Below are 11,702 nucleotides of genomic sequence, written 5' to 3'. Positions count from 1 at the left end.
CAATGCTCTCACTGAGAGGCTGACAAGACTACTTAAAACTCCAGTCCCATTTTGAAGGGTGGATACCCTTCCTAAGGAACTACTCTGAATCTTCTGACACTTCTTTGCCAACCTCCTGTGATGAAAGGCAAAGAATGACGGATATAAGGGAAGTAGGGGGAGTATTTACGCCTTTGGCTGGGGTGTCTTTGCCTCCTCCTGGTGGCCAGGTTCAGTATTCCCCAACAGTAAAGAATGATGTTGTGGACTCTCCTCATATTAAGAAGGAAAACCACGTTGGAACAGCAATGCCTCTTAATGACGAAAAGCACAGGTAATGCGCCCACAGGCCATGATGTGCATAACAAACACAGCTGGTCATGCACATCAAAGTGGTTAAATAAATCATTTGCCAACAGTTATTTTTTACACAAATCTATCTGTGGTGGCAAGGAAATATATGTAATTAACTCCATATAGACAAAAAAAAAACACTGAAATACAAAAATTTTCTATTACAAGTTGCTTCAGACAAACTTTATTCAAGACTAAAAATATAAATTTTAATTTTCTAGAATCAACAACATTGTAAATCATAAAAAAAAGAAAAATCGAAGTAAACTGATATTGCTTGAAATATCAAAACTGCTCAGAGATGCAGCATTAAAAATACAAAAATAATGAATCCAAGAATGTAAACAATGGTCATTATCTTCTTCAGATGAGATTTCTTCTCCATGTCCGAGCTTCTGACCGTGTCTCTAGTAATGAGATGGTAGACTGATAGAAAAATCCATAAAGGAAAAAGTAACATGGAAATGAAGACTCAGGGCCCATTCATCCTTCTTGTTCCATCAGACGGTGCCGGGTCTCCAGCACAATCTCTTCCATAACCTCAATCTTCAGAATGTCTTTGATCTAGAACATAGGATGGAGTATTATCAGGTAAAACAATAAGTATCAGAGTGATGGATTTTCAACCCTGCAAGTAAAGGTTCTACCACTTATAGTAGACACTGTGGCACACTATGAATTTCAGCTTAAAGTGATGGTATATCCAAGCCGACTGCAGACAAATGATGTCATTTACATGGTCATTACTGTCCTTTTAAGCCTATGGAATGGACACACAACTACCAGCACATTTCTTATGTGTTTAGTTAAATTAATTATCTTTGCTGTTAAAGTGATGGTAAACCCAAGCACCAAGAGGCAGAACTTTTCTTCACTTTCTGCGATGAGATTCTTTTTGAGAAAATTTGTCTGCAGGTCATTTTCAAATAAAATTCAATTTTAATTTAGCAGTTACACTAAAGCACCAGCTCAAGTGCAATGTGTTGATTAACTGGAGAGTAAAGCGAAGTTTTTAAAATCTATCAAATACATTTGTTTTACTTTTCTTTTAATCTAACATCACAAGGTAGAAATGTAGTAATAAAAAAACAATTTATGGTAAGAACTTCCCTGATAAATTAATTTATTTCATAGTGGCAAGAGTTCATGAGCTAGTGACATATGGGATATATACATTCCTACCAGGAGGGGGCAAAGTTTCCCAAACCTCAAAATGCCTATAAATACACCTCCCACCACACACATACCTCAGTTTTAACGTATAGCCAAGTAGTGAGGTGTAAAAAGGAGTAAAAAAGCATACAAAAAGAGGAACTGGAAATATAATGTGCTTTTATACAAAAAAAAATCATAACCACCAAAAAATAGGGTCGGTCTCATGGACTCTTGCCACTATGAAAGAAATGAATTTATCAGGTAAGTTCTTACATAAATTATGTTTTCTTTCATGTAAGTGGCAAGAGTCCATGAGCTAGTGATGTATTGGATTTAATACCTAAGATGTGGAACTCCAGAGTCACTAGAGAAGGATAAAATAAAAACAACTATTTCCGCTGAAAAAAACATTAAATCCAAATAATAATTAAGTTTTCTTAAATTTAAAAAAAAAGGAAATTTATGCTTACCTGATAAATTAATTTCTTCTACGATACGACGAGTCCACGGATTTCATCCTTACTTGTGGGATATTAACCTCCTGCTAACAGGAAGTGGCAAAGAGCACCACAGCAGAGCTGTATATATAGCTCCTCCCTTCCCTCCACCCCCAGTCATTCGACCGAAGGTTTAGGAAGAGAAAGGAAAAGCTAAAGGTGCAGAGGTGACTGAAGTTGTAAAAAACAAAATATAATCTCTCTTAAAAATGACAGGGAGGGCCGTGGACTCGTCGTATCGTAGAAGAAATCAATTTATCAGGTAAGCATAAATTTCCTTTTCTTCTACAAGATACGACGAGTCCACGGATTTCATCCTTACTTGTGGGATACAATACCAAAGCTACAGGACACGGATGAAACGGGAGTGACAAGACAGAAACCTAAACGGAAGGCACCACTGCTTGAAGAACCTTTCTCCCAAAAACAGCCTCAGAAGAAGCAAAAGTATCAAATTTGTAAAATTTGGAAAAAGTATGAAGGGACGACCAAGTCGCAGCCTTACAAATCTGTTCAACAGAAGCATCGTTTTTAAAGGCCCATGTGGAAGCCACAGCCCTAGTAGAATGAGCCGTAATTCTTTCAGGAGGCTGCTGTCCAGCAGTCTCATATGCCAGGTGGATGATACTCCTCAGCCAAAAAGAAAGATAGGTAGCCATAGCTTTCTGACCCCTACACTTTCCAGAATAAACAATGAATAATGAAGATGATTGACGGAAATCCTTAGTTGCCTGTAAGTAAAACTTCAAGGCACGGACCACGTCCAGGTTATGTAACAGACGCTCCTTCTTTGAAAAAGGATTAGGACACAAGGAAGGAACTACAATTTCCTGATTAATATTTTTATTTGAAACAACCTTAGGAAGAAATCCAGGTTTGGTACGCAAAACCACCTTATCAGAATGAAATATAAGATAAGGCGAATCACATTGTAACGCTGAAAGCTCAGAAACTCTACGAGCAGAGAAATAGCAACCAAAAAGAAAGACTTTCCAAGATAGTAATTTAATATCTATGGAATGCATGGGTTCAAACGGAACCCCTTGAAGAACACTAAGAACTAAATTCAAACTCCAGGGAGGAGTAATTGGTCTAAATACAGGCTTAATTCTGGTCAGAGCCTGACAAAAAGACTGAACATCTGCCAAACGTTTGTGAAGCAAAATAGACAACGCAGAAATCTGTCCCTTTAAGGAACTTGCTGATAACCCTTTCTCCAATCCTTCTTGAAGAAAAGACACAATTCTAGGAATCCTAACTTAACTCCATGAGTAGCCCTTGGATTCACACCAATAAAGATATTTACGCCATATCTTATGATAGATTTTTCTAGCGACAGGCTTACGTGCCTGTATCAAAGTATCAATGACCGAATCTGAGAATCTCCGCTTAGATAAAATCAAGCGTTCAATCTCCAAGCAGTCAATTGCAGAGAAATTAGATTTGGATGTTGGAAAGGTCCTTGAATGAGAAGGTCTTGTCTCAAAGGAAGTTTCCACGGTGGCAGAGAGGACATGTCCACTAGATCTGCATACCAAGTCCTGCGTGGCCATGCAGGCGCGATCAGGATTACTGAAGCTCTCTCCTGTTTGATCCGAGCAATCACGCGTGGAAGAAGAGGAAACGGTGGAAACACATAAGCTAGCCTGAACGACCAAGGCACTGCCAAGGCATCTATCAGTTCGGCCTGGGGATCCCTCGACCTGGATCCGTATAGTGGAAGCTTGGCATTCTGTCGAGATGCCATCAGATCCAATTCCGGCCTGCCCCATTGAAGAATCAGTGAGGCAAATACCTCCGGGTGAAGTTCCCACTCCCCCGGATGAAAAGTCTGACGACTTAGAAAATCTGCTTCCCAGTTCTCTACTCCTGGGATGTAGATTGCCAATAGATAACAAGAGTGGGTCTCCGCCCATCGGATTATCTTGGATACTTCTATCATCGCTAAAGGAACTTCTTGTCCCCCCCTGATGATTGATATAAGCCACAGTCGTGATATTGTCCGACTGGAATCTGATGAATTTGGCCGAAGCCAACTGAGGCCACGCCTGAAGCGCATTGAATATTGCTCTGAGTTCCAGAATATTGATTGGAAGTCAAGACTCCACCCGATTCCAAACACCCTGAGCCTTCAGGGAATTCCAGACTGCACCCCAGCAGAGTAGACTGGCGTCCGTCATCACTATCACCCACGAGGGCCTGCGGAAACACGTCCCCTGGACAGATGATCCGGTGACAACCACCAAAGAAGAGAGTCTCTGGTCTCTTGATCCAGATTTATCTGAGGAGATAAATTTGCATAGTCCCCATTCCACTGTCCGAGCATGCACAGCTGCAGTGGTCTGAGATGAAAACGAGCAAATGGAATGATGTCCATTGCTGGTAACATTAATCCAATTACCTCCATACACTGAGCCACTGATGGCCGAGGAATGGACTGAAGTATTTAGAATCTTTGACTTTCTGACCTCCGTCCAGATGGGACTCTGAGAAACTTGTTTAGACACTTGAGATCTAGAATGGGTCTGAAAGTTCCCTCTTTTTTGGGAACCACGAAAAGATTTGAGTAAAACCCCTGTCCCTGTTCCAGTTTTGGAACGGGACAAAATACTCCCATGGTAGAGAGGTCTTTTACACAGCATAAGAACACCTCTCTTTTTATCTGGTCTACAGACAATCGTGAAAGATGAAATCTCCCTCTTGGGAGAAAATCCTTTAATTCCAGTTGATACCCGTGGGTCACGATTTCCAATGCCCATGGGTCCTGAACATCTCTTGCCCAAGCCTGAGCAAAGAAAGAAAGTCTGCCCCCTACTAGATCCGGTCCCGGATCGGGGGCCGCCCCTTTATGCTGTCTTTGAAGCAGCAGTGGGCTTCTTGGATTGTTTACCTTTATTCCAAGCCTGGTTGGGTCTCCAGACTGACTTAGATTGAGCAAAATTCCCTTCCTGCTTTGTGGAGGAAGAGGAAGCAGAGGGTATTCCTTTAAAATTTCGAAAGGAACGAAAATTATTTTGTTTACCCCTCATCTTAACAGACTTATCCTGAGGTAGGGCATGGCCTTTACTTCCAGTAATGTCAGAAATGATTTCCTTCAATTCAGGTCCAAATAGGGTCTTACCCTTAAAAGGAATAGCTAAAAGCTTAGATTTTCATGACACAGCAGACCAAGATTTGAGCCATAACACTACGCGCTAAAATGGCAAATCCTGCATTTTTCGCCGCTAATTTAGCAATTTGAAAAGCGCCATCTGTAATAAAAGAATTAGCTAGCTTGAGAGCCTTAATTATATCCAAAATGTCCTCTAATGGGGTCTCAACCTTCAGAGACTCTTCTAGAGCATCAAACCAAAAGGTTGCTGCAGTATTAACTGGAACAATGCAAGCTGTAGGTTGTAAAAGAAAACACTGATGAATAAATAATTTCTATAGAAGACCCACTAACTTCTTATCCATAGGGTATTTGAAAGCACAACTGTCCTCAATAGGTATAATTGTACATTTAGCCAGGCTAGATATAGCTCCCTCCACCTTAGGGACCGTTTGCCAAGAGTCCCGAATGGTGACTGATATGGGAAACATCTTCTTAAAATTAGGAGGAGGAGAGAACGGTATACCTGGTCTATCCCATTCCTTTTTTACAATTTCCGAAATTCTTTTAGGAACCGGAAAAACATCAGTGTAAGTAGGCACCTCTAGATATTTGTCCATCTTACACAATTTCTCTGGTGGTACCACAATAGGGTCACAATCATCCAGAGTCGCTAAAACCTCCCGAAGTAACAGGCGGAGGTGTTCAAGGTTAAATTTAAAGGACATGACGTCCGAATCTGTCTGAGGTAACATATTTCCTGAGTCTGAAAGTTCTCCCTCAGACAGCAATTCCCTGACCCCCAACTCAGAGCACTGTGAGGGTACGTCGGAAATAGCCAATTAAGCATCAGAGGATTCAGTATTCACATTAATACCTGACCTACTGCGTTTACCCTGTAGCACTGGTAATTTAGATAATACCTCTGTAAGGGTAGTTGACATAACTGCAGCCATCTCTGCAGAGTAAAAGAATTAGACGCACTAGAGGTACTTGGCGTCGCTTGTGTGGGCGTTAAAGGTTGTGACACTTGGGTAGAATTGGATGGCATATCCTGACTCTCTTCAGACTGAGAATCATCCTTAGGCACACTTTCTTTACATTGTAAGGCCCTTTCAGTACAAGAGGTACACAATGTAAGAGGGGGTTCCACAATGGCTTTTAAACACATAGAGCAATTAGTATCCTCAATGTTAGACATGATGAACAGACTAGCAATAACCACAATAGCCGTTAAACACTTTATTGATTTAATCAAATGTTTGAAAAATGTGTACTGCGCCTTTAAGAAATAAAAAAAAGCGCACAATTTTTTCTAAACTGCCTAAAAGCGTTAAATAACACAATATAATTAAATACACATTCAATTGTGCCAAAAATGATTGCACCCTAAGAGCAAAGGGTGAATTTAACCTCGAAAAGACATTTATAGCAAAAAATCTATTCGGTTTGAAAAAATGACCCCTGCACCTCGACACAGCTCTGCTGTGGCGCCTACCTGCCCCCAGGGTACTGCAAAATGACTCGACAACGATCCGGTTAACAGAAAACAAGTTTAGGCCCAACCGGAACCAATGCCTGCTGCCTTCTCAGTCAGAGGAAACTGCGCGTCTGAGCGCGCGAAAATAGGCCCCGCCCATCATGGACGATGTTCGCATTAGTCTGTACAACCGCATGGGAAGCGGTTAGATAATAAAGCCATGTGGTCCCCTTAAAGCACAACATAAAAACTACAGCGATACTGATTATTTGTCTTCCCAAATAAAAATCGTTAAGCTGCCTCTCTCAGTGTCCCTTTTATATACTGCTTTCAGCCCAGTATCATGTCAATTAAATAAATAAATAAATACAGGATTCTCAGTTATACCCTTTGTGTACAGGTCTACTGCTTACCCCTTCCCTTACAGGGAAAAAATGTCAGCCAGTTCTGATATACCAAGTCTCCTCAGAATTAAAAGACTGAACATACCTCAATGCTGCTTGTAGCATGAAACCATTCTCCACACTGAAGATTTCTCTTGTACTACCTACAGAAGCTCTGTGGGAACCAACATGGATCTTAGTTACATCTGCTAAGATCATCAACCTCAGAACAGAAATCTTCTTCCATATCTCCCTGAGGAAAATAGTACTCACCGGTACCATTTAAAATAAAAAACTTCTTGATTGAAGAAACTAAAACTAACACCTCACTTTACCTCTTCCTAGTACTAACACAGGCAAAAAGAATGACTGGGGGTGGAGGGAATGGAGGAGCTATATATATATATATATATATATATATATATATATATATATATATATATATATATACAGCTCTGCTGTGGTGCTCTTTGCCACTTCCTGTTAGCAGGAGGTTAATATCCCACAAGGATGAAATCCGTGGACTCGTCGTATCTTGTAGAAGAAATATATCCTTAGAACTATACCCCCCCCCACCAATTACCATAATAAATGCAGACTAATTACAGACGCAAATGAATGAATTTCCTTTTCTAAGGGACTGAGTAATGTATAACAATCATGCTTAGTTAATCTAGCCAAATACTTAAAGGGACATGAAACCCACATTTTTTCTTTCATGATTTAGAAAGAGAATGCAATTTAAACATCTTTCTAATTTGCTTTCTTCTCTTGATATTCTTTGCTGAAAAGCATATCTAGATATGCTCAGTAGCTGCTGATTGGTTGCTGCACATAGAAGCCTCGTGTGATTGGCTCAGCCCTGTGCATTGCTTTTTCTTCAACTAAGGATATCTAAAAAATGAAGCAAAATAAATTATAGAAGTAAATTGTAATGTTGTTTAAATTTGTATTCTCTATATGACTCATGAAAGAAAGATTTTGGGTTTAGTGGCCCTTTAACCCCTTAATGACAAGTGACGTACCAGGTACGTCCTGCAAAAACTTGCAGTTAGTGACAATGGACGTACCTGGTACGTCACTTGTCTAAGAGAGTGCTGGAAGCGATCGCAATCGCTTCCAGCAGCTCTCAGGGTATTGCAGTGATGCCTCGATATTGAGGCATCCTGCAATACCCTTTAGAAAGCATACGATGCAGAGAGAGCCACTCTGTGGCCCTCTCTGCACCGGTAGCGATGCGGCCGGTTCGTTGGTGGGTGGGAGCGCAACAGGGAGGCGGGTGGGCGGCCCATCGCTACCCGGCATCCGGCTCCTGTAAGTGCAATGTGCACGCCGGGTGCCGGGAGCGTGCGGGGGCGCGCATGCGCGTGCGCGCGTGCACGCGCGCGATCACCTACCCACACTGACACCAATGAGTGGGAAGAGGGGGGAAAATATATATATATGAGGATCTGGGAGGGGGAGGGGGTTGGGGTATTGTGGGGGGCTGCTACACTACAGAAAAAATTAAATTGGTAATAAAAAATAATAAAAAAAACACTTTTTTGGGGGGCAAATTGGGTACTGGCAGACAGCTGCCAGTACCCAAGATGGCGGCAATTAGGTAGGGGAGAGGGTTAGATTGCTGGGGGGGGGGGATCATGGAGGTTGGGGCTAAGGCAGGAGTCCATCACAGCTAAAACATTTTTTTTTTTTTTATTAAAAAAAAAGAAAAACTCCTTTTATTTAGTACTGGCAGACTTTCTGCCAGTACTTAAGATGGCGGGGACAATTGTGGGGTGGGGGAGGGAAGAGAACTGTTTGGGAGGGATCAGGGGGTGGGATGTGTCAGGTGGGAGGCTGATCTCTACCCTAAAGCTAAAATTAACCCTGCAAGCTCCCTACAAGCTACCTAATTTAACCCCTTAACTGCTGGGCATAATTTACGTGTGGTGCGCAGCAGCATTTAGCGGCCTTCTACTTACCAAAAAGCAACCCCAAAGCCATATAAGTCTGCTATTTCTGAACAAAGGGGATCCTAAAGAAGCATTTACAACCATTTGTGCCTTAATTGCAGAAGCTGTTTGTAAATAATTTCAGTGGGAAACCTAAAGTTTGTGACAAAATTTGTGAAAAAGTGAACTTTTTTTTTTATTTGATGACATTTGGCGGTGAAATGGTGGCATGAAATATACCAAAATGGGCCTAGATCAATACTTTGGGTTGTCTTCTAAAAAAAAATATATACATGTCAAGGGATATTCAGGTATTCCTGACAGATATCAGGGTTCCAATGTAACTAGCGCTAATTTTGAAAAAAAGTTGTTTGGAAATAGCAAAGTGCTACTTGTATTTATGGCCCTATAACTTGCAAAAAAAGTAAAGAACATGTAAACATTGGGTATTTCTAAACTCAGGACAAAATTTAGAAACTATTTAGCATAGGTGTTTTTTGGTGATTGTAGATGTGTAACAGATTTTGGGGGTCAAAGTTAGAAAAAGTGTGTTTTTTTCAATTTTTTCCTCATATTTTATATTTTTTTTATAGGAAATTATAAGATATGATGAAAATAATGGTATCCTTAGAAAGTCCATTTAATGGCGAGAAAAACGGTATATAATATGTATGGGTACAGTAAATGAGTAAGAGGAAAATTACAGCTAAACACAAACACTGCAGAAATGTAAAAATAGCCATTGTCATTAAGGGTAAGAAAATTGAAAAATGGTCCGGTCATTAAGGGGTTAAATCCAGAGGATTCAATTGTACGCTGGTATCTAGAAATCAGAGTTGAGATCCTAATATAGCTCCCTATACCATAGAACATGCCTCTTAATAATTGCGCTCAACAAACTCAGTGTATATAACACTAACAAGGAAATTGGGTTCTAGGTGAATCTGAGCATCATATGTTGAAAAACGCAATGTATAATAACTTAGCTTCTATCTACATGATATTTTTCCCTTCCCCCTCATTTACGATATTACTGATCCCAATTACTTATGTTGTCAATATTCATGGCCCAAGAGTGGTCGTTAATTGGAATGGGAATTAGTCGAATTTAAATATAAAAGAGGTTAAATACTGATTGTATAGGTTACGTATTTGTATATAGCTGTGCTTCTCTCATATCTAATTTCTAAATTGTACGGGTACAAAATGTATATGGCAGAACTCTCTCTGCAATGTTACCTAAGTTTAGACGATTGTATCATGATTACATTGTAACCTTACTTTTGTTTGTTGACTAAGTAATCTAAATAAAAATTATAAAAAAAAAAAAAATTAACCCCAACTGTTCAATAAACCCCCTTCAGAGGATATTAAACCTGGATCCTATTGAGGTATTAAGGAGCCACACTGTTATAGCGTTTTATGTGTAAAAATTTAAACTATCGTACCCCTAGGATCCATGCTGTGGAACAGAATACAGCCTCTCAAGTGTGACAGTCTTATAGCAGCGCTCCTGACATGAACTTGAGTGAGAGAGAAAGCAGGCAGTGAAACTCGTCAACACTGATTGCTTAGGAGCTGTTAGCAGTAGTCCGGATGGTTTCGCAGAAAAACTTCCCATGCATCTCCAGACTCTAACTTTCATCAATACTCTCACTGAGAGGTTGACATGATTACTTAAAACTCCAGTCCTATCTCGAAGGGCAGATACCCTTTTTCAGGACTCTCTGAATCTTCTGACACTTCTCTGCCACCTCTTAACGTGACAAAAGGCAAAGAATGACTGGGGTAATGAGGAAGTGGGAGGGATATTTAAGCCTTTGGCTGGGGTGTCTTTGCCTCCTCCTGGTGGCCAGGTGTTGTATTTCCCAACAGTAAGGAATGAAGCCGTGGACTCTCCCATCTTAGGAAGGAAAGCAAATACAAAAGCATGTGATAAGAGGCTGTCTGTAGTGGCTTAGAAACAGGCAGATATTTAGAGGTTTAAATGTTATAAAGTTTATAATATAACAATGTTGGTTGTGCAAAGCTGGAGAATGGTTAGTAAAGGCGTTATCTATCTTTTTAAACAATAACAATTTTATAGTGTAGACTGTCCCTTTAAGTTTCAAATAAACCTGGCAACTTTTGAATTTTAAATCCTTTTTTTTTCTAGATCAAGTTTACCTGCTCCTTGGTTATTTACACCCAAACATTACTTAACCCCTTAATGACCACAGCACTTCTCCATTTTCTGTCCGTTTGGGACCAAGCCTATTTTTACATTTCTGCAGGGTTTGTGTTTAGCTGTAATTTTCCTCTTACTCATTTACTGTACCCACACATATTATATACAGTTTTTCTCGCCATTAAATGGACTTTCTAAAGATACCATTATTTTCATCATATCTTATAATTTACTATAAAAAAAAAAAATACAAAATATGATGAAAACATGGAAAATACACTTTTTCTAACTTTGACCCCCAAAATCTGTTACAAATCTACAGCCACCAAAAAACACCCATGCTAAATAGTTTCTAAATTTTGTCCCGAGTTTAGAAATACCCAATATTTACATGTTCTTTGCTTTTTTTGCAAGTTATAAGGCAATAAGTACAAGTAGCACTTTGCTATTTCCAAACCACTTTTTTTCAAAATTAGCGCTAGTTACATTGGAATACTGATATCTTTCAGGAATCCCTGAATATCCCTTGACATGTATATATTTTTTTTTTTAGAAGACATCCCAAAGTATTGATCTAGGCCCATTTTGGTATATTTCATGCCACCATTTCACCGCCAAATGCGATCAAATAAAAAAAAAATTGTTCACTTTTTCACATTTTT

General features: G+C 39.8%; 1 protein-coding gene across 1 annotated transcript in view; it reads right to left on the bottom strand.

The window, feature by feature from the left end:
• Positions 1-487: 487 nt before the first annotated feature.
• Positions 488-11,702, bottom strand: part of EXOSC2 (exosome component 2) — a 93,826-nt gene continuing 82,611 nt past the window's right edge. The window contains exon 9 of the mRNA XM_053695361.1: positions 488-897. Within this exon, the coding sequence (XP_053551336.1) occupies positions 817-897 (81 nt within the window). The 3' untranslated portion in view covers positions 488-816. The remainder of the gene's footprint in view (positions 898-11,702) is intronic.

The sequence above is a fragment of the Bombina bombina genome, chromosome 12 (genome assembly GCF_027579735.1).
Source record: "Bombina bombina isolate aBomBom1 chromosome 12, aBomBom1.pri, whole genome shotgun sequence".
NCBI lineage: Eukaryota > Metazoa > Chordata > Amphibia > Anura > Bombinatoridae > Bombina > Bombina bombina.
This window is presented reverse-complemented; position numbering and strand designations above follow the sequence as displayed.